We start from the raw sequence: 27,966 nt of genomic DNA, 5'->3' as shown, positions 1-27,966 counted from the left end.
GGTATTCTGTTCTTGTTCTCAATACTTTAAAAAAACAAAAAATATAACAACTACCTGCTTCCATTTCTCCTATTGAGTCTCTGTATTTTATATACTTTGCATAATCAAGCTAGTTGTGAGCAACCTCATTAAAATTAAAGCTTAGAATACAGTATTTATTAGTGTTGTGCTACAAAACAACTGTCTGATCATAGTACTGTTATTTTTTAAATATTTATCTTAAAGAAATGGTTTTCTGGGAAGAGAGTAAGGATTGATGTTAAAACCAAATATATCATAATCTATTTTTAAGATAAACTCTGAGTGCAAATCAAAGTATAATTTTTTCACTTTATTGTCCCTGCTTTTTTCCAACATAGCTAATGTAGAAATATGTTTTGCATGATCTTACATGTATAACTAATTCGTTGCTTGCCTTCTCAATAGGTAGGGGAAAGGCTGGAAGAAGAGAATTTGGAACTCAAAAAAAATTTTTTGAAGAACATTAAAAATAACATTTAGGGGGCAGGTGGGTAGCTCAGTGGATTGAGAGCCAGGCCTAGAGATGGGAGGTCCTAGATTTAAATCTGGCTTCAGACACTTCCTAGCTGTGTGACCCTGGGTAAGTCACTTAACCCACATTGCCTAGCCTGTACCACTCTTCTGCCTTGGAGCCAATACACAGTATTGACTCCAAAATGGAAGGTAAGGGTTTTTAAAAAATTAAATTAAAGGGCAGCTGAGTAGCTCAGTGGAGTGAGAGTCAGGCCTAGAGACGGGAGGTCCTAGGTTCAAACCCGGCCTCAGCCACTTCCCAGCTGTGTGACCCTGGGCAAGTCACTTGACCCCCATTGCCCACCCTTACCAATCTTCCACCTATGAGACAATACACTGAAGTACAAGGGTTTAAAAAAAATTAAATTAAATTAAAAATTAACATTGTAAAACAAGAAAAAAGTATTTTTAAATAAAAATATTAAAACACTTAATGAATATGTTTGTATGAACATTTTTCAGGGTGGAAATGTACTTAAAAATTAGTTTAGTATATCCAGAAATAAAACATTTTATAATTTATCACAAAAGAATCTGAGATCACAGAATTTGGAAGATGGAAGGGCCTGCGAAAGGCCATCTATGGGCCTCAAACCATATTTGAATGGATCCCTACTATAACATACCTGACAAGTGGCCATCCAGATTCTACTTAAAGAATTTAAAGGAAGTAGAACTTGGTATGTCTTGAGATAACACATTCTACATTTAGACAGTTCTAATTGTTAGGAAATTTCTCCAGATAACAAGACAATGTGGAGGAACCAAACTACTTCCTGGAAATTAATTAGGTTTGATAAATATAGCCTTAGAATTTTTCTTATTTGGTACATCCTAAATGTAATTTACCATCTGAAAACATAATCATTCAACAAGATCTGTCCTTAGAATTGGAGAAATCAAACTTCCAAGAAAAATTACACAAAAGTATCAAAGGATTTAATTATTTATTAACAATGCTACCCCATATCTTTCATACTTTTGGATAAGGTGTTCTTCCTAAAATTCTGACCAGTAACAAATGTATTGAGATATTAATTTGAAGAGAAAGTATGGTTTTGCTGAAAAAAGGACTTTAATTATTATAATGCTACACCCTAGAAATTAACAGAATTTAGCAACTTTAAACAAATTAAAGCCCATTCAAAAGAAACAAGGGGGGAGGGGTCTTCCTCTGAATTGTTTGTATATAGGTTTCATGTTCTAAAGTAGGTTGAAAGCTAAACCTGCCTGTACTACTACTGTATTTCATCTGTACTAATCTCATTGTAGTACTAATAAATTAAACATGAAAGATGAAATAGATATCTAATTAGACTGTGAAACAAAACTATTAGTCAATTCCTATCCCCAAAGTAAATTTAAATGCTAAACTATTCTAACTTATCCAAGAGAAATTACTTTTGGGGAGGGGGACAAACTTTTCTGGAATATGCAAAGATGTGAACTTAGATACTCTGAAAATGGCAATTATTACAAAATCTTAAAATAATTCAACTTTAAGTATGTCAACTAAAATAACAGTAGCAGTTTGAAGATGACATTTTCTTAAACACTCTGTATGTATATTGCCACATGCTTTAAAAGCCTGACGATTTCATAACAACTTCTCACATTTTTATAAATAACATTTTAAGGTTTGCAAAGTGTTCCCCTTACAATAACCCAGCGAGGTACTTCTCTGTCTATATTTTCTTATTATGCAGTATCAGTGAAATTATACAGTATAATTATTCTTAACTTTACCAAAATCTTATAGAATAATAAATTAGACCTAACAGTATAGCACACAAGCACAGTGTAAGATTTTCAATCTAATTTTCTTAAGTCTATAGTTTATAAAATAATATACTTTTAATTTTTTTGTTTAATTTATATAATAAATATCTAATATAAGTCTAACTCTATCTACACCAAGAAAAAATTATTAATCAATTAAGATAAACATCAACTAAAAGGAACACTATATTAGTAATAAGACAGCTCTGGTTAAATCACCAAGTTACAAGTAGTGAAAAAGATATTCAAATGAGAATAGCACATGAGTTAAAATAAAGAAAACAAGAAAATAAAAAAGGGCAAAAATATATCCTACTATATATTCCATCTGGAATTTTTTATTGACAAAGATACTATAGTGGTTTGCCATTTTCAACTCATTTTGCAGATGAGGAAACTATGGCAGTGTCTGAGGCTAGATCTGAACTCAGGAAGATGACTCTAGACCTAGCAGTCTTATACATTGCACCACCTAGCTGCTCTGTATATATCTTGTATATACCTAATTATTGTCTCCTCTACTAGAAGGACAACTAGGTGGCATATTCTCAGTATTCACTGCCATGGTTTCTATCGCCTCTAAGCAGATGACTCCAAAAACTGCTATTTCTAACCCTGAACTCTCTTGTGAATTCTAGACCTCCATTTTCACCTGGATGGCATGTAACTTGTTCAAAACTGAAATTATTCTTTTCCATGAAATTGATTGTCCTCTGACTTCATCAACTTCAGTGGCACTACTATTTGCTCAGTTTTTCATTTTGAAACATCAATATTATTGTCTATTCCCTCTCCTTCACCTCTGTTATAAGTAAATAATAGCTGGTATGTTGAAATTCATCCTGTTATAAGTATAAATTATCTATTGTTTGGTATATTGATAATAGGTATTGAATATTGATAGCCAGTTGATAAAGCTGTCAAGGCTTAATCTATTTGAAGGTGGTAGATGGAAGGCCAGAAGCAGCTTAATCCAACTCGTATTTATTTCTAGTAGATGTAGGGAAAGGAATATAGGAGGTAGGAAAAACTAGGAGTTAGGAATAGGACCCTATTCTAAAATGTCTAAATAACCCCCCAAAACTAGCTGCTATCTTTGCAGCCTCTTCTTGTCTACCAAGGTAGAACTCCTTAAACTACTCTAAGCTATCTTTAATAATATTTCTATCTAACTAAAACTATGCTATGAACTCCTAAAGTAAAATATAAATCACAGAGAAACTGATGCAGCTTCTCTCTCTCCAAAGTCAAAGACAGAGCCTCTGACTGCTCCTTCTCTCTCCACTCAAATACAATTGCCTCTTTCAGTTGGACACAAACAACTCTCTAGCTCCCCCTCAGGTTCTGAGGAAAAAAGCTCAGCTCTCAGTAAAACATAATCTTTCTCAGCTTAGTCTGTTTATCTCAAACTCTCAAAGTAATGGTCTAAAATTCACTAAAAGATCTTATTTTCTCTGAGAAAATGACCCAGCAACCAGCTCCCAAGGAAGTCAGAGAGACCGGCCCTAGAACTCCAACTCACTCTCTCTTTTAACCTAGGCCTCTCTTAAAGTGACAGAGGTTGAGAGCTATCTCCTCTGGTTTCTTAAAGGAGACAGCATAAAAATAAAAAAACCTTTCTCTGACCTATACTTCTTTTATTTTTTAAACTCTAATATATTTTATATATATATCCTTCTATATTAATTTTATTTGTTACAGGGCTAGGCAATGGAGGTTAAGTGACTTCCCAAGGGTCACATAACTAGGAAGTGTCTGAGGCCAGATTTGAACCCAGAACCTAGGCCTGGCTCTCAATCCACTGAGCCATCCAGCTGCCCCATCTGACTTATACTTCTGCTCTTAATGAAACATAGTAAACTAAATAAAATCCTTAAAACACCTCTCATATGTAATCAATTGCCAAGTCCTTCCTGTTGCCATACCTCCTTTTCTATCCCTCTACCATCACCTTAATTTAAGTTCATATTACCACCTGCCTAGACAAATACAATAGCTTCCTAACAAGTTTTTTCATAACAAAGTAATGTTCTTTCTTATAATAATAATTTTGATTATTATTCCTTTGTTCAAAAACCACAAGGAGTTCCTTACTGTCCAGCAGGCAAAATTCAAACTCTTTTTCCTAGAATTAAAGGCCTTCCATAAAGTGATTCGGTTTTAATCAACATTTCCAGAACCTTCCCATCTTGTTCCTTATAACTAGAATGCTTTTCCTTCCCGTCTTCACAGTGTGAGTTATACAACCTTCAAAACCCAAAGCAAATATCACATCTTTCATGAAGCTGTCCTTGATCCAATGATATTCAGCCAACCTGATTCTCCACTAGTAGTGACCTCCCCCTTTCTCCTTTCATCCTCACACAGTACTTTGCTTTGCACCTTTAAAATGCATCTACCATGCAAAATTGTATATTATTATAGTTATCTAATTCTGTGTGTTATTCCTTAATTTTTCTGCAAGCTCCATGAAGACATCCTATCTAAAATTTATATTTCCCCAAATGCCTAGCATAGTGGCAATATAAGCACTTAATATCTATTGCAATTGAATAAAAATTCACTGATGTTATGAACTTGTATACAGTATCAGAAAATATGTTTTCTATAGTATACAGTATCAAACATAAGTATGGCACTCAATGCAAAATAGTTCAAAAGACATTAAATGTGCTATATAAAGCATATGTGCATTCTAAAGCTAAATGCTAATAGAAAGATCAATCCACAAGCATTTATTAAGTACCTACTATGTTCCAGACACTAAGCTAAGAACTAGAGATATAGAAATAAAAACAAAATAGTCTGCTTACAAGAGTTTACATTCTAAAGGAGAAGTAAAGAGACACATAAAGATTTGTACAAAACAGATATTTGGCAACGTAAGGAGAAAAAGGAGAATATTAGCAGCTACAACAGACTAGGAAAAGGCAAATGTAAAGGTGATTCTTGAGCCAAGTCTTGAAGGAAATGAGAGATTCCAAGAGGCAGAAAGTAAAGAGGGAGAGTATATTGCAAGAACTGGAGATCTCTACTATAAAGGCACAGAGATGGAGAGTGGAGTATAATGTGTATTGAACAGTAGGAAAGGGGGCAGCTGGGTAGCTCAGTGGAGTGAGAGTCAGGCCTAGAGACAGGAGTTCTAGGTTCAAACCCGGCCTCAGCCACTTCCCAGCTGTGTGACCCTGGGCAAGTCACTTGACCCCCATTGCCCACCCTTACCACTCTTCCACCTATGAGACAATACACCGAAGTACAAGGGTTAAAAAAAAAATGAACAGTAGGAAAGCTAGTTTTGCCAAACCAAAGAATGTGTAGGATGAGGTCAGGTTGTGAAGAACAATTAATGCCAACCAGTTTATATTCGATCCTAGAGGTAATGTAAAGTCATTCAAATCTAATACAGAGATGAGTTGTCATGGCTATGTAGAAGATGGACTGGCCTTCAGGAATAAATGAGATAAGGAGCACAATTATGAGGCTACTGTATTATTTAAGTAAAAGGTAATGAGGCCTGAAATAGAGTTCTAGCTATGTGAAAGAAGGGTGCAACTGCAAATGCAAGAGACAGAAATGGAGATAGATAAGTGTAGTGAGAGTAAGAAGCTGAAGATGAAATTGTGATTACAAACTCAAGTACTAGAAGGATGGCAATGTTCTTGACAAAAATAAGTAAGTTTAAAATAAAAATAATGAGTTTAGTATTGTCTCTTGAATTTGAAATGTCTGTGAGGCATTCAATTCAATATGTCTAACAAGCAGTAGGAAATGCAAGACTTGGAGCTCAGGAGACAATGAGGTTGAAAATAGAGATTTAGGAATCATTTAAATAAAGATTTTAATTAAAACTATGCAAGCTAGTAAGATCACCAAGTGTGAGACTACAAAGAGAAATAAGAAGAGGACCAAAAAGAGCAATGGGATATATACAGAGATAGGAAGTGAGGCATAAATGACATCCAGTAAAGGATCCATCAGAAAGATAGGAGGAGAACCAAAAGAGAGTAGTATCACAAAAGCCCAAAGAAGAATGTTCAGAAGAAAGTACATAGGAGAATATGGTCAACAACATCAAATACAATGCAAATGCATCAATGTGGCAATGAAGAAATCATCAATAACTGTGGAGAGAAGTTTCAGTTGTATGAAGTAAGAAACCAAACTGTAAATGGACTAGAAGGATGTAAGTAAATAAAAATAGAAGAAATGAGAATACAGTGTTTTCAAGTAGTTTCTCTAAAAAGAGAAGGAATGCCATAGGATATCTTACAAAGATGCTATGGGTTTAATGAGGATTTTTTCAGGATGAGGAAAGACTGAATGCTTGTTACAACAAGGAAAGAAATAGTATATAGCAGGGGTCGGCAACCTTTTTGGCCATGAGAGTCATAAACGCCACATTTTTTAAAATGTAATTTCATGAGAGCCATACAGTGCTCACAGTGCGCACTCCTGTAATAGTGCCCGAAAAAAATTGACTTTATGGCTCCTGCAGAAAGAGCCATATCTGGCCCTCAAAAGAGCCAGATATGGCTCAAGAGCCATACGTTGCCAACCCCTGGTATATAGGGATAAAGTGAAAATGGGAGGAGGAGCAATAGTAAAGATAATTTGCTGAAGAAGATAAAAGGACAAGTCAAAAGAATAGGTCTTGGCAAGTAAAAGAGCTATCTCTTCATCAAAGACCAGAATAAAGAAAATAGTGAAGGACATCAATAAAGAATGACATGCTTGACAGGAATAAATGTGTATGCATATAATATTAAATTGTAGGTATATACTTTATGTAGGTTTGGAATCAGCCTAAATATAGAGATGCAGAACAGAAGGCAAAGAAAGAATTCTAATATGAATGCTTGTTTAAACCAAAAACAACCCATCAGATATTAAGAGAATTAAGATGAAAGTACTACAAAAAATTAGGAAGGAGGAGTTAGGAAGAAATACATTATTCTGCACTGGCTTGAATTAATACTATCAATTTTTTAAAATTAAACATACAAATTTTATGGGAAAACTGACCTACAGTAGAAACAAACAAACACCTTGAGGAGAAAAGAAGTCAACATTTTTAAGGAGTTCCTTAAAAATATTTGGTAACTTCGGTCCTGAAGTAGATATGGTAGAAAATGGCAAAATATATTATAGAAAATATGATTTAAGATTAAGCAAGTTTTTTTTGGCTGCCATATCACTATTAACCCATAGTAAGCCTGCTATTTACTAAAATCTCCAGATCTTTTTCAGACTGCTGTCAAGCCATGCCTCTTCCATTGTTCTAATAGTCAATTTCTTGAACTCAAGTATAAGATTTTTACACTTTAAAAGGGACAAATCCCTATTAAATTTTACTTTATTAGATTCAGTCCAGAATTCTAGCTTATCTAGGACCTTTCAGATCATCATTCTGTAGCTTTCTGTCATCTGGAAATTAAGATATCATCTAACCTTTATCTAAATCATCAATAAAATGTTTATTAACATAAACCTAAGTATAGATATCTGGGATACTCCATTGAAATATTTTTTCCAAACTAGCATGGAACCATAAATCTCTTTGAGATGAACATTTAAACATTTATGAATCCATCTAATAGTATTATCTTCTAACCTAAGTCTCTCCATTGTAATTATTTTCATAAAATCCACAATTTAAAATTCTGTTTGAGAAAAATTTCAGGGAAAGAAGCTTGCTACCTCCTTGAATCCAGAAAATGAACTGTTTGGAGAAAGATTCATTCTCCAGGTTTGGAGAAACCTACACTGCATCAGAAGATCCAGAATGAACTTTGGGGTGCAATTGACTGAAATGAAGGGGGCTGGACACAGTTATTTTGAATGTATACTCTTATGCCAAAGGGGCCTGCCCCATTGGCTTTTTGTCAATGAGCCTAGCAAACACTGGTTTTGCTTTCTCTCTCTTCTATTTCCCTATTATCTCTAACTACTGTAATTTTCTTTTAGAAGGTGCAATATTGTATACACCTGTACTTAGAAGATTTTTAGAGGTATAAGCCGATTATGTTAAATCAGTGATTCCCAAAGTAGCTGCTACCGCCCCCAGTGGGTGCTAGAGCAATCCAGGGGAGTGGTGATAGCCACAGGTGCATTTATCTTTCCTACTAATTGCTATTAAAATGTTTAAAAAGTTAATTTCCAGGGGGCTAAGTAATATTTTTTCTGGAAAAGGGGGAGATAGGCCAAAAAAGCTTGGGAACCACTGTGTTAAATGATCAATTGGGAAAACTAGTCTCCCAAATGATCACAGGGGGGATTGTGAAGATGGGATTAACTCTCCCCTGCCCATTTTTAGATTTACTTATCTTTAAGTATGGAAAGGTCTGTGACCCACGATTGTGGCTGACAAATCAGAATCAAATGACTGCCCCCTGGGCAGTCCTAAGCAAAACTATAGCTGCAATTGGTCCACATAAAGTAGAAGGAAGACACAGGAAGTGATAAAAGGAATGGTCTTTAAAAGTGGCAAGAACTTCCTGTCACCAGCTCTTATGCCTTCGAACTTGGCCCTGGAGGAGCTCCGGTTGGGGACCTGAGACTGCTCTTGGATTTTCGCTTAGAACTACCAAGTCTGTGATTGAAGAAGGTTGACTCTCTTTCCTGGCTTTTCTACATGTACTAGCCTCTGGAGAGGCCCCTCGTCTTGGAGGAGGCCTTGTGACTAAAACTTGTTTAATTTACCTCTGGGCCCCCTTTGTTGGGGCCTCTGAAGCCCTGCCTGGTTTGGACCAGGCCAGAGTGATTATGTATTCTCTCTCTGATTTTCTTGCTTTCATTCTTTCTCCTTTTGTAAATAAGCTACCATAAAAAATCATTCTGACTTGAGTAATATATTTTCGGCAACATTTTTATATATTTAGTACAACCTTTAATTTTTAATCCTTACACCATATTTTCCACAATCAATTGACAAACATTTTTCAAGTGTTGTTATCTTACGGGCTCTGTGCTATGCACTGAGAACACAAAGATAAAGTGAAATAATGCCTTCCTTCAAAGAGCTTATAATCTGACAGAAAACAGTATCTACAAAAATAACTGTATCTCAAATACATACAAAAGGAAATTTTGGAATAGATGTCACTAGAAGGAGACACTAAATGGCTCCATTGAGAAACTGGAGTTTGTGCCAGGTTTTGAGAAAAACCAAAGATTCCAAAACATGGAAGGTAAGAGAAGTATTTTAAGTCAATGCAAAGGCAAAGAAATGGAATATGGAATGGCATAAGTGAGGAAAAGCAAGATCAATATGTCTAAACTGTATAATGCATGGAGGGGAGTGATAATCTAATAAGGTACCAGGTTGAAAAGAGCTTTAAACACCAAAGGAGACTATATTAAATCCTAGAAGAGAATTGAAAGGAACAAGCATCTATTAAGCTCTACTTATGTGTAGACCACTACTTATGTGCCAACCACTTTACAAATATTATTACCTCATTTGATTTTAGAAGCACCTGGGAGTTATTCACTGAGTAGAGGGGAGAGATGACAAGTCCAGATCTGAGAAGCAGGAAAATCACTGTAGAGAGTATAGTGGTACTGGTATTGGTATCTTTACAGAGGAGAAAAAGGAACGGAAAGAAACTTGAGACAGGAAAAGAAAATACTAGGTTAATGTAATGATCTAGGTGAGAGATAACGAATGTCTAAAATAAGGTCTTAGAGGAGTAGACAGAGGAGGACACATTAGAAAGATACTACAAAGGTAGAAACAAGATGTGACAACTGACTGGATTATATAGAAGAATGACAAGTCAGGGATGACAAAGTTTTGAACCTGAGTAAATGGATAAGTGGACCCTCAACAGTAAAAGGGAAGTGTGGAAGGAGGTGGATTTAAGTGCTAAAAATAATGGGTTCTGATTTAGATATTCTGAGTCTGAGATGCCTAGGCAGTCAGCTCAAAATGTCCAGAAGGCAGTTCATAATTTAAGATTAGATCAACCAAACAATAGATAGAGTATTATACGATGTAAAATTAATCATTTTTATTATATTAAATTAAAAAGCTTTTGTACAAACAAAACTAATAATGAAAGAGAAATAAAAAACTGGGAAGAAATTTTTATAACAAATTTCTCTGATAAAGGTCTCATTTCTCAGATTTATAAAGAATTAAGTCAAATTTATAAGAATACAAGCCATTCCCCAATTAACAAAAGGTCAATGAATATGAACAAGCAATTTTCAGATGAAGAAATCAAAACCATCAATACTCACACGAAAAAATGTTCTAAGTCACTCTTGATTAGGGAAATGTAAATTAAAACAATGAGGTACCACCTCCCAACTACCAAAATGACCAATATGGCAGTAAAGGAAAGTGATAAAATGTTGATGGGGGGGGCGGGCAAAACTGGGACACTAATGCACTGTTGGTGGAGTTCTGAACTGATCCAACCATTCTGGAGGATAATTTGGAACTGTGCCCAAAGGGTTATAAAACTGTGCATACACTTTGATCCAGTAATACCACTACTAGGTCTGTTTCCCAAAGAGATAATAAAAATGGGGAAAGGACCTACTTGTACAAAAATGTTTATAGCAGTAGTGGCAAAGAATTGGAAAATGAGAGGATTCCATCAAATTGTGGTACATGTTGGCAATGGAATACTACTGTCCTATAAGAAATGATAAGCAAGATGATTTCAGAATAAAATCTGGAAAGATCTGCAGAAACTGATGCAGAGCAAAATAAGGAGAACTGGGAGAACATTATACACAATTACAGTAAATTTGTACGATGACCACCTATGAAAACTTGGCTACTCTCAGCAATGCAACGATCTGGGACAATCCTTAAAGATATTTCAGGAAATGCTATCTACCTCCAGAGAACGAACTGTTGAAGCTAGCTTTCACATCAGTGTATATATGGTTTTATTTTAGGGTTTTTGGTTATGTATGACTGGCTCTTACAACAATGACCAATATGGAAATGTATTTTGCATGACGATAAAAATAAATTTTTTTAAAAGACAACATTCAAGAAAGTCAAGGACAAGAAAGCTGGATAGAGATTTTTTTTAGTCAATTTATTAAAAACTTTGCCAAAAATCTAAAAAAACTATATCTACCACATTCCCTTTAGCTACCAATTTAGCAAATGAGAATAGTCTAAAGTTAATGCCACCGTACAATCATTACTTATTTATCTAATCAAAGGAACATGGGGATAATCAAAAAAGGTTAAAAAATGTGGAATAGAAAATTGTTATGAATTTATTCTTCAGTCAAGTATAGTAGTACAATAGCCAACAAATATCAGTTGAGAGCAATCTCTCTATAAACACTATGCAAGAAGCTATAGGAAGTACAAAGAAATATAAGATATGGTTCCTATTTTCTATTGAGCTAGTTAGGTAAACAAAACATGCCAAGTTACAAAACAAGACCAATAAATAATTCAATACAAGAGTATACAAAATGCCATCAAGCCATACATGACAGTTTACTTTGGGTATTTAAAGAAGATAATATCCGATGGAGTAGAAGACCTCATTAAAAAGATGAGTTGGGGTGGATTGAGAGCCAGGCCTAGAGACGGGAGGTCCTGGGTTCAAATCCAGCCTCAGACACTTCCCAGCTGTGTGACCCTGGGCAAGTCACTTGACCCCCATTGCCTACCCTTACCACTCTTCCACCTATAAGTCAATACACAGAAGTTAAGGGTTTAAAATTAAAAAAAAAAAAAGATATGAGTTGATCTTAAGAGAGACAGCAAAAATTGGGTATACAACATCAGGACCTGAGATTCAAGAGATCAAGATATTTAGCTCTTTTGTTCTCTGTACAACTAACGATAAATTTATACTAATTAATTTTTGTATTTTTATTTTTTTAAACCCTTACCTTGCATACCATGTGTGTAGGTTCAAAGACAGAAGAGTGGTAAGGTCTAGGCAATGGGGTTAAGTAACTTGTCCAGAGTCACAAAGCTAGGAAATGTCTGAGGACGGATTTGAACCTAGCGCACCTCCCATCTCTAGGCCTGGCTCTCAATCCACTGAGCCACCCAGCTGCCCCCCAATTGATTTTAAGAACAGCTGTTTGCCCCTTTTGCCTCTAAAAATAGTATTTTGGTGAATGTAGATTTTCTAAAGCTTTGCCTGTAGATTCCAAGCTTTGGAGGATATCAGATTGGAAAGGCTTTGCTCTGGCAATAAGAGTAAGATTAAGCAGAAGCACTCTGTATGTCATGAATACTTTCTTCAAAAAGAGTGAAAAAGCACCAGATATGGCAAATGGGCAATACTTCAAAACTCTTAATAGATCTGTGATTTAAGTATATGGGTATTCCTTGCAACCATGCATTATCACAACCATGCATGTTTGCCCATCTACTTTAAATTTCATCTGTGTACTTGAAAAAGTTTGCCACAGGGAGCCCACTCAATTATCACAAAAACAAAGTGATCATTAATAACAAAGCAGTCATCTACACATTAGTTGTTTTGATACATTCAGTCCATTAACTTGAATAAAAATAAAAATCAAAGCTAAATTTGGAAGAATAAAGATGAGATAGCATTGCATGCAAATGATAATAGCTCCTAACCAACCTATTTAAAGAACCTGAAGATAGTTTCTTAATTAATCTTTTTGTCTCATGAACCCTTGGACTCATCTAATAAAGCCTATGGACCACTTTCTCAGAATGGTTTCTAAATGCATGAAATAAAATTCATAGGATTACAAATGAAACAAATTATCTTGAATACATTTATCAGAGTATTTAAAAAGCAAGCTCACAGACTTCAGAATAAAATCTCACCTGAAATTTTTCTAAATAGCAAATATATAAATAATAATTTGGATCAAAATTTCCTAGAAAATTTTAACTGATATAAAACAGCTGCCACAACAAGGCCAAAATAATCCAGAACTCCAATCCAAATCCAGAATCCAAAATAATCCAGACTCTTAGTCAAACAATATTTGATTTTTTTTTTTGCTAAGAGATATGACAGCCAAGGGCAACACTTAGTTTAAATTACAAGCTTATCTGCAAAATGTAAAGGAAAGAGGTGGGGAAAAAATATAAACAGAATGCCTCCCAAAAAAGTGAAAGGAAAAATAAGCCTTCAAAAATGTTTGGCATTCACCCTACATCAAGATAAATTCAGAATGGGTGAATGACTTGAACATAAAGAAGGAAACTATAAGAAAAGTAGGTGAACATAGAATAGTATACCTGTCAGATCTATGGGAAAGGGAAAATTTTAAAACCAAGCAAGAGTTAGAAAAAAATTACAAACTGTAAAATAATTTTGATTATATTAAATTAAAAAGGTTTTGTACAAACAAAAACAATGTAACAAAAATCAGAAGGGAAACAACAATTGTACAAAAAATCAAGCCATTCCCCAATTGATAAATGGGCAAGGGACATGAACAGGCAATTTTCAGATAAAGAAATCAAAAGTATCAATAAGCACATGAGAAAGTGTTCTAAATCTCTAATAATTAGAGAAATGCAAATCAAAACAACTCTGAGGTACCACCTCACACCTAGCAGATTGGCTAAAATGATAGCAGGGGGTGTTGGAGGGGATGTGGCAAAATTGGAACATTAATGCGTTGCTGGTGGAGTTGAGAACTGATCCAACCATTCTGGATGGCAATTTGGAACTATGCCCAAAGAGCGATAAAAGATTGCCTGCCCCTTTGATCCAGCCATAGCATTGCTGGGTTTGTACCCCAAAGAGATCATAGATAAACAGACTTGTACAAAAATATTTATAGCCGCGCTTTTTGTGGTGGCAAAAACCTGGAAAACGAGGGTATGCCCTTCAATTGGGGAATGGCTGAACAAATTGTGGTATATGCTGGTGATGGAATACTATTGTGCTCAAAGGAATTATAAACTAGAGGAATTCCATGTGAACTGGAAAGACCTCCAGGAACTGATGCAGAGTGAAAAGAGCAGAGCCAGAAGAACATTGTACACAGAGACTGATACACTGTGGTAAAATTGAATGTAATGGACTTCTACACTGGCAGCAATGCAATGACTCAGGACAATTCTGAGGAATTTATGGAAAAGAACGCTACCCACATTCAGAGGAAGAACTGCAGGAGTGGAAACACAGAAGTAAAACAACCACTTAAACACATGGGTTGATGCAGACATGGTTGGGGATGTAGACACTAAATGACCACACCAATACAATTATCAATAATATGTAAATAAGTCTTGACTGGTCACACATGTTAAAACCAGTGGAAATGCACACTGGATTGGGGGGGGGGGGAGTGAAGGAAGGAGTGAAGGGGAAAGTAAAAACAAGAATCATGTAACCATGGAAAATTTTTCTAAAAAAATAAAAATATTTAAATCTAAAAAATTAATAAACTAAGAAAAAAATGTTTGGCATTAGAGGGCAGCTTCATCAGATCATGTCAAGAGCATCAAAAGATAAAATTGAAAGGACACCTAATAAGTAATTTGCCATCAGTTTTTGGTGTTTCACTCTGATACTGGAATATGGATCTGACATCTTAATACCAGATTAGAGTACAAAGAAGACAGAGTCTGTACAAGTGGCTGAAATCAGACCAGGCACACAAAGGAAAAAAGCCATATAGGGAGTGGTATAAGGGAGGAAGGGCAGTATTTATGGAAAAGGATGATCAAATGAAAGGTCACTGAAAAGCCGAACACTCCTATATCTATTGTAGCCTGTATTTTTTTGTTGTTTTATTCAACTTTTTCTTTGGGACATTTCTTTGTAGGACATGCTCTACATCAAGTGACTGTTATTGGGCAGTTAAAAACGATATTTTTAAAAAAAAAGGTTTTTCTTCCAAAAAAAGAGAAAATTAGATAGTTCTTATAAGCTTTAAAAAATAACACTTTTCCAACTTTTTAAAAGCAAGCAAGAATCACAAAGATATTCAACATTAATGAATCCAGAACTTAAAGAATGATGAAATTTACAAAACTGTTATAAAAGTTAGGTTCTAGTACTGAATCTGCCACTGACTAGTTCTGTGATCTTCAGGAAGATAGTTTCCCAGAGACTGTTTCTCTGGAGGATTACACTCTACTGGATGACCTCTAAGATCCCTTTGTTAATTATTGTGAGTCTCTAAGCATCAATTTTTAAATTGATATAAATAGTATTCAAAACTCATGAGAAAAATAGAAATAAAAACTTAATTACAAAAGAAAAACCCAATAATGATACAATTCATGTTCTGTTCATTAAAAAAAAACCATTTCCTCCACTTAACAATAATAATAAATAGTCAGCCAATTTAATTGGATAATATAATAGCTACCATTTATATGGTTAATAATGAGCTTAAACAAATATTATTTAATTTGATCCAATAATACTGAGAGGTGGGATTACTGTTATTCCCATTTGACAGATGAAGAAACTGAAGCAAACAAAATTTAAATGACTTGCCCAGGGAGCAGCTAAGTAGTTCAGTAGATTGCAAGCCAGGCCTAGAGACCAGGAGATCCTGGGTTCAAATGTGATCTGAGATACTTCCTGATTGTGTGACTACTGCCTGGCTCTTACCACTCTTCTGCCTTAGAACCAATGCACCATATTGATTCTAAGACAAAAGGTATGGATTTTTTAATAATTAAATTTAAATAAATTAATGACTTGCCCAGAGTCACATAGTTAACTAAGTGTCTGAGGCAAAATTTCAGATCATGACTTTCTTACTCCAGGCCTAGTACTTTATCCCCTGTACCTCCTATCTGATTAACCAAAAATATATATATTATGCCAAGAAAATTTACATTTAAATTATCTAGAGTTTGAGGACTTTTTCAATTTATATTAAAAGCATATTCCTAGTCATTCCCTAATTGACAAATGGTCAAAGGATATAAACAAACAGCTTTCAGATGAAGAAACCAAAGCTAAAATCAAAGCCATCATATTAAAAAATGTCCCAAATCACTCTTGATTAGAGAAACACAAATTAAAATAACTGAAATGCCACCTGACACCTATCAAATTGGCCAATATGACAGTTAAGGAAAATGGCAAATGTTGGAGGGGATGTGGCAAAACTGGGATACTAATGCATTATTGATAGTGAAATGATTAAAAAATAAAAGAACAGTAGAGAAAATGATCAAAGAAAAAGGATCTTTAATCTGGCAAACCCCTACTCTTCTCCCTACTCTCCTCCTCCGCTCTGCAGCTCCCCACACACAACAAAGTTGTGAACTAATCCATCCATTCTGGAGGGCAATTTGGAACTATGCCCAAAGGGCTATAAAACTGTATAAAACTTTGATCCTATAATTCCATTACTAGGTCTTATCTCAAAGAGATCCAAAAAAAGGGGGAAAGGACCTACTTGTACAAAAATATTTATAACATCTCTTTTTTGTAATAGCAAAGAATTAGAAATCGAGAGGATGTCCATCAACTGGGGAATGGATGAACAAACTGTGATATACGACAGTGATGGAATACTATTTTGTTATAAGAAATGATAGGCAGAATGACTTCCAGAAAAGATGGAAAGACCTGAATGAACTGATGCAGTGAAATAAGCAGAACCAGGAGAACATTTTACATAGTAACGTCAATTTTATACAATAAGTAACTATGAAAGACTTAGTTACTTTCAGCAACATAATGATCCAAGACAATTCTGAAAGACTTTTTACAAAGAATGCTATCCACTTCCAGAGAAAGAACTGTTGGGAGTCGGAATGTAGATCAAAGCACACTATTTTTCCCTCGATTTTATTTTTATTTTGGTTTGATACGAGTATTCTCTTACTACAAACAACCAATATGGAAATAAGTTTTGCATGATAATACATATATAACCCAGATCAAACTACTTACCCATTTCCAAGCAAGGGAGAGAAGAAAAGAAAGAAGACAATTTAGATCTTACAATTTCAGAAAACATACTGAAAATTGTTATTATGTGTAATTTGGAAAATAAAATTAAAAATAAATTTAAAATAAAAAGTATATTGCTATATTCTATCCATTATTTAAAAAATTAATTTCATTCTACTAAGTAGCATTACAGTGATGTTTTCAATAAAGCCTTCATGTTTGGGGATGAAGGACACTAAAAAAGAATAGGTTAAAAGGACTTTTTGTATTCAAAAATACCAATCTAAAATCAAGAGTAAATGCAAATTAAAATAAAAGCTGAGTTTTTATCTCACAAATAATCAATTGGCAAAGATGACAAATGGAAATGGTCAGTTTTGGCAAGATCGTGGAGTAAGGTGAGACAAACTATTGTTTTGGACTGGTTGTAAGCTGATATAATCTTTCTAGAAAATAATTTGGAATTACATAAAAAAGATTAAACAGCTTAGTGGTCCAAGTGCCCCAATACTCAGTACGTATGCCCTAAGAAGGTCAAAGATGGAAGGAAAGGTCTCACATATAACAAAATATTCATAGAAGCAATTTTTATGGTAGAAAAGAACTAGAAAGAAACTGTCTACTTCCAATTGGAGAATGCCTGAACAAATTGTGATATTTACATATAAGGAATTCAGAGAAACTCTGAAAACTTGCTGAAACCTTGAACTCTGACACTGGGATACTGGGTTCTGACTGAGCTTTTTACCTTCTTTGCCTAGAACCAGGCTTCTCCCAGCTATTTTCCAAAACATATGGATGCCCTCAGTAACAACTTCCTCTGACTTTCAGATCCCTTCTCCTATTAGAATGTAGGCTTCTTAAGAGCTAGGATGGTCTAGTTCTGTGATTCCCAAAGTGGACGCCACAGCCCCCTGGTGGGTGCTGCAGCGATCCAGGGAGGCGGTGATGGCCACAGGTGCATTTATCTTTCCTATTAATTGATATTAAAATTTTTTAAAAATTAATTTCCAGGGGGCTAAGTAATATTTTTTTCTGGAAAGGGGGCAGTAGGCCAAAAAAAGTTTGGGAACCACTGGTCTAGTTTGTTTGTTTTGATAACCCCAAAACTTAGCACAGTGCTTGACACATTCATTCATTCAGAGGTGTATGAACTATGCAGAGTGAAATAAGCAGAATCAGAACAATAGAATGGGACCTCATTTTCTATAATCCATACTCAAATTCAGGCATACTCTATTGACAATCAAAAAAATGTAAAGTAAAAACTTTTAATTACACATTGAATCTGTGCCATTTCTCAAAGCAGATAACCCAATCACCCTCATTCTTACTGAGAAGGGCTAGTGAGTAATCATTACATTGTTTTGTGCCAAACATTAGCTCCAACAACAGTCTTTTGTCAAGAGTTTTCAATTCTCACTTGTAACAAGTCACATCCTTGTCAGAGCAGTGTTTCTCTTTGTTTCATTAAGACTACTTATGGCCCCAAAGTACACAAGTAGTGATGCTGGTAACTCTGATAATAAGCCTAAGTCTAGGCATTTTGGTATAAGATATATTAAATAATGGGGTTTACTATTAAGTATGATTTTATACTTATAGTGTTGGAATGTTTTGATTGATAAAATTAGGTCTTAATGTATGAATAATGGCATAATAATGTAAATAAAAACAAAACTAAAAGGTGGTTGAATTCAAGACTAATTGTAATGGTCCCAGAGAACAGATGGTGATACTCCTGTTTCAATAGAGACATGAAGGACTAATAAAAACAATCTCGTATACACTGTCACTCTATCTTCTAATGGTTTTGCATAACTGCTTTTCTTTGTAAGAGTGACATTCAATGGATGAGTGAAAGTGAAAGAAAATTACTAATAAAAACACAAAAACATCGCTAAAACTTTAATAACAAAAATTAGTATTATTTATAAGAGAAACATTGGAGGCTTTCCTAGTAAGATCAAAGGCAAAGCAAAAATATCTACTATTTCCATTATTTGACCTTTTACTATATTTTTCAACTTTGATTTCTTCATGTAGGCAATTCTCAGAAAAAAAGAAATCCATCTACTAATGCAGATCAACCACTACTGTGAAACAGTCTTAGCAAGTTGCCAAGGACACTGAAAAGTTTAACTGACTTGCCCAGAAATAAAAAACCAGTATGTGAAAAAAGTGAGGCTTGAGTCCAGGTCTTCTAAAATCTACAGCCAGCAATATGACGGTAAAAGAAAATAATAAATGTTGGAGGGGATGTGGCAAAATTGGAACACAAATGCATTGCTGGTGGAGTTGTGAACTGATCCAACCATTCTGGAAGGAAATTTGGAATGCCCATACCACTACTAGGTTTGTACCCCAAAGAGATTTTTTTAAAAAGTTCATACAAAAATATTTATAGCCGTGCTCTTTGTGGTGGCAAAAAATTGGAAAATGAAGGGGTGTCCCTTGACTGGGGAATGGCTGAACAAATTGTAGTATATGATAGTGATAGAATACTATTGTTCTATAAGGAATGATGAGCTGCTTAATTTCTATAAAAACTGGGTAGACCTCCATGAACTGATGCGGAGTGAAATAAGCAGAACCAAGAGAACACTATCCACTAACTGAAATATTGTGGGACAATGAAATGTAATAGACTTTGCTACCAATAGCAACACAATGATCCAGGACAATCACAAGGGACTCATGAGAAAGTATCCACATCAAGAGAAAGAACTGTGGGAGTAGAAATGCAACAGAAAAACATATGATTTATTGCTTATTTATATGGGTACAGGATTTGGGGTTTTGGTTTAAAAGACTATTACAAAAATAAATAATATGAAACTAGGTATTGAATGATAATACATGTATAATCCAGTGGAATTGCTTGTCAACTTCCAGAGTGGGGAGGAAAGGGAGGAGGGAGAGAACATGAATCATATAACCTTGAAAAAATACTTGAAAATAAATTTCATTTAAAAAAATAAAACAAAACAAAATAATATCTAAGGCCAGCTCCCTACATATTGCATGGCATTGCATGCAGTATTGTATGCAATAAGACAAGAAAAATAAAGGTAAGAAATAGGTACAGGAAAGGGGGGAGGAAATGATCTTCTATTTGCAAATGTTAAGATAATTTATTTATAAATCTCTAGTATATGAACAACAAAAATCATTTGAGAAAATTAATAACTTCAGCAAATTAAAATGATACAAGATAAGTACCTTAAAAGCATTAACTTTTTGTGTTTTATTAACAAGACAAAAAGTGTTTTAAGGAAATCTTTAGTAACTTACCAAACATGTTACTCTCCAAAATTTTCTTCCGCTACAATGATAGAACAATCAAATACCTAAGTGATGCTTTAGAGATTTAGAAGAACCAATGAAAAAAGCCATTTGAAAGAATAAATGACAAAAATATTAAGGGACATAATAAAAAGCAGAAGTTGCTCTAGTCATATCTCAAATAATATTAAAAAAACATTAATTATTAAAAATATATCTGATACTAGAGTTTTTTAAAAAGCAAATCTACCATATGTTAGTGTGCCAGAAACAAAAACCAAAATGAAAAATAATCTTTGCTTCAGGGAGCTTATATTCCATTGGAGGATACTACACATAAACAAATATGTGCACACATGATCATTTGAGAAGGAATCAAGTACTAACAACCAAGGGAATCAAGCAAGTCTTACACTAAGAGATGCCACTTGAAACTAAACTTTGAAGGAAGATAGGGATTATCTTAGGCAGAAGTGAAGAACAAATGCATTTCAGGCATGAAGCCTATTTTTAAAAGTATAGAGGCTGAAGATGGAATGTTGTGTATGAGGAACAGCAAGTAGGCCAATGGATGGAACACAAAATATATAAAGCAGAGAAGTAAAAAGCATAGAAAGGTAGACTAGAATCAGACTGAGAATATAGCAAGAATATATGAAATCTTTATTTTATCCTCAGGCAGTAGGGAGTCACTGAAGTTTCTTGATGGGGAGAGGTAATAAAACAAGTCAAACTTGTGCTTGAAGACTATTATCTTGGCAACTAAGTGGAGGGCTGACTGGACAGGAGGGAGAGACTGGAAGACAGAAACCCAATTAGGATCCTGTTCCTATACTCTTGGCAAGAGGTGAAAGCTTTCATTAGAGTAAATGATTAGATCGGTGATGGTAAACGTATGGCATGTGTATCAGCACTGACACGCATAGCCGTTTTCAATGACCCACAGCTGCATACAGAGAAGTATGGGGCCTCATGCTGAGAATGAAACATTTGCTGTAGTGTAGTGTAGACACTTTGTGCACTATAGATGACAATTCTATCTATATTAATTTATCTATTTTGGTTTATTAAATAGTTATATATTACAATTATACATTTTTGTTATTTAAACTATAAATATCATGAAATTATGGGGTTTTTTTTCTTGAAATGACTGACACACCACCAAAGTTATGCCCAGTTTTTTTGGCGAATTTTGACACACCGAGCTCAAAAGGTTGCCCATCACTATATTAGATGAATGAAAAGAAAGAAAGAGATACAAAAGCTGTTGTAGAGATAAAAATCAATTAAGACTTAGCAACTGGCTGGATATGGGTGGCAAGGGAGATGGAAGAATCAAGAATTATTTTGACTGTGAATCTGGATGACTAGAGTAATAATAAAGTAGATAAGCAAGACCTAGAAACAACTGTACCAAAGAAACCTAGTATTCCATAACCTCAAGAAATGGTAGTTTGGGGGGAATGAGTCCTAAACTGGATAATATTTTGGTGAAAATGCTTTAGATCAACGCTTTATGTCTTAAAGCATACATTTCCCCAACTGTATCATCTAAATATAAAAAGCTACAGCAGAAAATCTTTTCCTTTTCTCCCACAATTATAGATAGGGCAAAATCAGTAACTAGAAAAGGAATAGCAGAGATCAAAAATGGACAAAATAATTTTCATTATAGAACATTTTACAACTTTGCACAAATAAAATCAATTTAATGAAAAGATAGATGGAAAAAAATGTCCTATCAAATATCTCTAAGAGTGTGACATACAAATCAATATGGAATTGATACGAATTTTTAAGAATAAAGGCCATTCCCCAATAGACAAATGTTCATACTAGATTAATAGTTTTCAAAAGAAATACAAACTACTAATAACCACTTTAAAATAACTAATAAATCAAAAAATGCCAATTAAAACAACACTGAGATACCACCCTAAACCTACAATGCTTGCAAAGTTGTCAGAAAAAACAAAATCTTTTTTGAAAGTTTGTACAGAAGCACACCAACTCAATGCTCCCCGAACAGTTTATTCATTTAACCATTTTGGAAAATTATTTAGAATTACATAAGAGTTGCCATAAAATTGTTCAAACATTTTGAATAAGAGATTACAAGAAGTTAGTGATGTCAAGAAAAAACTTCTATGTATAAAAAAAATGTTCCAAAAAGCATTATTTTCGTGATAATAAAAACTGGATTCAAAATGTATCCAATTTGGGAATAGTTGAGTGAATAGTCTTGAGCATATTATGCATATAAATATTGTGCCATTAAGTATTACCAAATATGAAGAAGAGAAATAAGGGAATATCTATATGAAATGCTATTAACTGAAAAAAATGGAAAAAAACATACATTTAGGTCAAAAATGTAAATAAAATCAACACAAAAAAAAAACTTTGGTCAAATACAATTGTCAGTGTTATAGTACCAAAGTATCAAAGTTAAATTATATATTTCTTCTTTCTGCTAATTATTGATATTCTTGCCAGGTTTATGTGATTTTATTTTTGATGGGAGGGGAAAGAAGAAAATACTTTCTAAAGGGGTTTGCTTGGGCGATTTTTTTTTTTTTAGATTTTTTTAGAAGAATCTGTTGTGTCACAACAAAATGTATTAGGAGGAACAGCTAAGTAGCACAGTGGATAGAGAGCCAGGCCTAGAGTTGGGAGCACCTGAGTTCAAATCTAGCCACAGACACTGTCTAGCTGGGTGACCCTGAGGAAATCATTTAAGCCCAACTGCCTTTATTGCTCTTCTGGATTCTAAGACAAAAGGTACAAGTTATTTTTTAATGTATTAATAATACATTTTATTTATTTTTTTTTAAACCCTTACCTTCCATCTTGGAATCAATACTGAGTATTGGCTCCAAGACAGAAGAGTGGTAAGGGTAGGCAATGGAGGTCAAGTGACTTGCCCAGGGTCACACAGCTGGGAAGTGTCTGAGGTCAGATTTGAACCTAGGACCTCCCATCTCTAGGCCTGGCTCTCAATCCACTGAGCTACCCAGCTGCCCCCTTAATAATACATTTTAAAATAAAATAAAAACAAAAAATTGTTATACTGAAACTCAAGTACGATATAACCTAACACTACTAAATACTAAAAATATTTGTGGGTACATGTAAAAATAAAGCCAAATTTGTTTTCTTGCATTCCTTTAAAAAAATATTCTTAAAATATTATTTATAAGTTCCAAATAATAACACAAAAGAAACCCTCAATATTCCTATACCCAAGTCTGGGTAAAAATTAGAATTTAAAAAATGAAATAAGTTCCTTTTAAACATGTACATTTTAAAATTTACTCAGGAATTTTAAAACTCTTTCTGTGTTTTTGAGATTTGAAGTACATACTTACTGTTCCCATGGGAATATGCCCCAATAAAAAGGCATATAATTTTAATTTTATTGGATTTTGAAGTCTAATTTTACATTAATAGTGTTTGTCTACTCAGTAGTACTAGAGTAAAAAAAAGTCCAATTTCTTCTTGGTTGTCAAATGAATCCTAAGTCTCATAAGTAAGTCAGTTAAGTAAGATATTCATGTGCATAAAACTTGTACACACCAAAAAAGTAATTTCTCAAGACTAAAATGTAGACTATCATCAAAAAGGTCAAGAATATATGACAACACTTCATAATATCACTAGGAATTTATAACCTTTTTTTCCTAAAATTTGAAAAATAAAAAAAGCTCACAAGAAACTCAACGGTGGAAATCACAAAAAAATGTGAAAGGAAATTTATTGAAATTAAAGATTTTTTTTCTATTAAAATGAGGATATACAAAGATACATGTAAAACCCAGTGGAATTGCTCATTGGCTACAGGAGGGAAAAGGGGAAGGAGGAAGAGGGAGAAAGAACATGAATCATGTAACCATGGAAAAATATTCTAAATTAATCAAATAAAATAAATAAATTTAAAATGAGGATATATCCCAAGATGGAGTTGCTTTAAAAAAAAAATCACACATCATATGAAGCAAAAGTAATTTAGATATCCTTGCAGGGGGAAAAGTATATTCCCATCAGCTTTATAAGAAACTCTTATCAAGTATAGGCCACAAGTTAAGCCACAACTCATTTTATTACTTGAAAGAAATTTTTCAAAAGTTAAACACAGAACTTGACATCCTTTTCTAATCAAGAGAAAAGGAAATGAAATCTAAAGAGAAAAGAAATTGGATTTTCCAAATATAGTGGAGGATGTAGAGAAAAAGAAGAGGGAAAGAATGAAAGGGGGTAGAAAAAGGGGGGGAAAGAGAGATTTGGATAGAAGTAAAAGCAGTAAGACTATTCTAAGGAGCTTATCAAATGCATAAACCACAGCACATTACCCTACTTATGATTTTATCTTTGTGCCTAGGAATATAACAGCAGCCCCAAATTCTAATTTTCTATTAAAATTGTATGCAACTTCTAAATTAGAAAAACAAAATACAAGTTTAATGGTTGGCCTCTCATTCTTATTTTTTATATAGAAAGAATTTTATCAACACAAAATTAATGTAATTGAACTTTTAAGGAATATGAAACAAAATCCAACAGGCTAGATCAGTTTAAAATTACCTAAAAGCAGTGGAACAATGAAAATATCCCAAGATACTTATGTCTTCAAAAATCAGGTTTCCAGTGATAAAATTATTGAATCTATGGAAGTTACCTTGAACTTCCTGGATATAACTTTATAGTTTTCAACAAATTTTTTATTCTTAAACCTTTTCTCTGCTTTCAATTAATGACTTGCTAGCATGAAGATAAAAATCAGTAAACAATTAAGTTGCCTAAAACTCAGCAAACAATCAAGCTAGAGTGACAGGAATTTGTCCTCAACATGTTTTCCCCTTCTAAAACAGTAATTATGTGGCAGAAGAAATTGGTGAAATGGTTCATTACTTGCCTATCCCATTTCCTGTGCCATCTCATCTGTAAAATGAGGGGTTTGGACTTGATGTTCAAGTTCCATTCCAATGAAGAATCAATAAATCTGTGACCAACTTAAAGAAAACAAAAATCCTAAGTGAAATATCAACAAGGGATTCTTTATTCTCATTGAAAAATGAAAAGGTTCAATACAAAGGAACTACTTTTTTTTAATGCTTCATTTCCCAGTGTGCTAAAAACAAATATTCAAAAAATATGATTTAAAATACAACTTCAGGTGCCTCCTGTATGAAGCAAGGGTACACCTGTGCTACCAAAAGTTATCCAAGCCACTCCTCTTTTCCTTTTACCTACAGAATTCAGAATAAGAAAAGTGAATCAAGTCTTGACTTATGCCACTGACTGACAGAGCCCTAGGCAAGTTATAAAAATCACACTACTCAAGCTGAGAATCCTTGGAGATCATCTAGTCCAATCACTTCGTTTTACAGAGGAGGAGACCCAAGCCTAGAGAGGTGAAGTGCCTTGCCCAAGGTCACACAGCTAGTGAGGAGCAAAGCTGACTCCCACTACAAATCTCCTAGTTTTCTTCCCCTACAGCCATCAATCCCACCCTTCCCCCCAAAACCATTTCTCCCCTTCCTAGACAATAAGTAACAGATCTGTTTGCTAACTTTTGCATAAAACATATGGCATATCCTTCATGGGAAAAGGAGCAAGTAGAGGGTCTCTGAAGACATGAAATACCATTTATCTCTAACCATGACTTCACACCTAGGCCACAGAATCCAATCTTCTCAAATACAGTATCATGACAATCTTGAACTTCAGGATGAAAAGATTACAAAAGACATATTTTACATACCATCTAAAAAACAATCCACAAAAAAACTATAGATATTAATAGCTTACAGTTGAAATCTTAAACTTGTTTTTAAAATTTAACTTAGCCAAATACATATATAACCCAGTGGAATTGCTTGTCAACTCCAGCTGGGAGGAGGGAAGAGGGGAGGGAGAAAACATGAACTATGTAACCGTGGAAAACATGTAAATCTATTACTGGAATAAAATAAAGAAAAAATTTTTTAAAGTTAACTTATCCAAAAAGAATTTTAAACTACAATTTACTTCTAGCTTTGTATACACGTTTTTACTGGAAAATTTCCCTCAGACACTTTAGTTCTGTAATATCTTTTGTCAACAAATCTAAGTGCAAACTTTAAATATAAAAAAAATTTAATTCTTCTCATCTTAAAGTGGTAAAGGGAAAATTATCCTGTGTGCTGGATATAAATAAAACTATCATCTACCCTAAAAAGAGACCTGTTTTACTCCAAGCAACCAGGGACAGCTAATGGACAAAGTACTATTTACTGCATCTGTCCTGCAAACATGATTTCGTTTCTCATTAAAAGTACTTCAGGGTCAGTTAAGTGGCAGGCCACAAAACCTAGATGCTACTTTTTATCTAATTAAAACGCATCTTAGCAGACATTTAACTTGTAAGTGTGTAACAGTGAAGCTTACATTTCCTTGCCCAACTTTAGCAACCTTTATTTATAAAGGTACATTCAGGCCCCATTTTGCTCAGCATTTAATCCAGTGGCCATCGCTAGGAGATAACGTGGTTGTCTCTTTATCTGAAGTTTGACACTCCCAGAAGAAGATGGGGGTGGCGGGGAGGGAGGAATGGGAAACCAGGGCAGTGGGCATGCAGGACCCGTAAGTAGCCCTAACGAAGACTTTGGGGAAGGAGCCGCCTCGCCCGCTGGGAGCAGCTTCTCGGTTTGGCTCTTACCTTGAATACTTTCCCAAAGGCTCCGTCCCCCAATTCACCTATAATTTCCCAAAAGTCCTCGGGGTTCAAGTCTCTCTTCACATGCTCGTACTGCTTCTTCTTCTTGTCGCTGCCCAATTTGAAGATCTTACGGAAATTGAAAAAGGACATTTTTCCTGCTGGCCGAAGCTCCCTCCAGTTACAACATAAAAACCACACTAAAGAGCCGAAGTTTCTCTCCCTTTCTCTAGCTTCCTCAGTCTAGGTTTCGATCGCAAGCTGGCGGTCTGGCAGGAGGCGGGATCGGGGTCCCTCCGGCGCCCCACTCCTCCTCCACGCAGCCCGGCCAGGCAGGGCTGGGCAGTCCGCGCCCCCAGGGAGGAGCGACCCAACACTTCCAAGGTCCCGGCCCCCACCAGGAGGAGGCTGGGGGGAGGCGGCGCTCCGTGCCCTACGAGTGCCGGTTAACGCGCCTCCCAGGCGGGCGGGGAGGCGGCCGGGCCGCCCGCGGCTGTCCCGAGGAAAGGAAGCGGAGGAGGGCGCCCCGACTCCAGAACAGGGCCCCCGTGTCCCCCACCCCAGGTCCCGGAGGAACCCGGAGTCCGGAGCCCGCCGGGGGCCGGGGGATGGGTCGAGGTGTGAGCTGTCCCAGCTACCCGACCGCAGGCCCGCGTCACGCCGAACCCCGGGAGCGGGCGGCCAGCGGAGGATGTCTTCCCAGGCGAAGCGGGGGCGAGCCGCCGGCCTCCGCCGCCCTGGCCCAGTATCCTTCCCTCTGGGCCCCGAAGGCGCCACTCCCGGAGCGCGGGACTCGCGCTTTCCCTGGCCGCCTGCAGA

General features: G+C 35.2%; 1 protein-coding gene across 2 annotated transcripts in view; it reads right to left on the bottom strand.

Annotated features, from left to right (window-relative positions):
• SLK (STE20 like kinase) overlaps positions 1-27,454 on the bottom strand; it is a 65,324-nt gene extending 37,870 nt beyond the window's left edge. For both annotated transcript variants that reach the window (XM_044665548.1, XM_044665549.1), the window contains exon 1: positions 27,151-27,454. In XM_044665548.1, the coding sequence (XP_044521483.1) occupies positions 27,151-27,300 (150 nt within the window). In that variant the 5' untranslated portion in view covers positions 27,301-27,454. The remainder of the gene's footprint in view (positions 1-27,150) is intronic.
• Between the last annotated feature and the right edge of the window lie 512 nt (positions 27,455-27,966).

Source organism: Gracilinanus agilis, chromosome 2 (assembly GCF_016433145.1).
Source record: "Gracilinanus agilis isolate LMUSP501 chromosome 2, AgileGrace, whole genome shotgun sequence".
NCBI lineage: Eukaryota > Metazoa > Chordata > Mammalia > Didelphimorphia > Didelphidae > Gracilinanus > Gracilinanus agilis.
The sequence above is the reverse complement of the archived record's forward strand: the minus strand, read 5'-3'. Positions and strand labels throughout refer to the sequence as shown.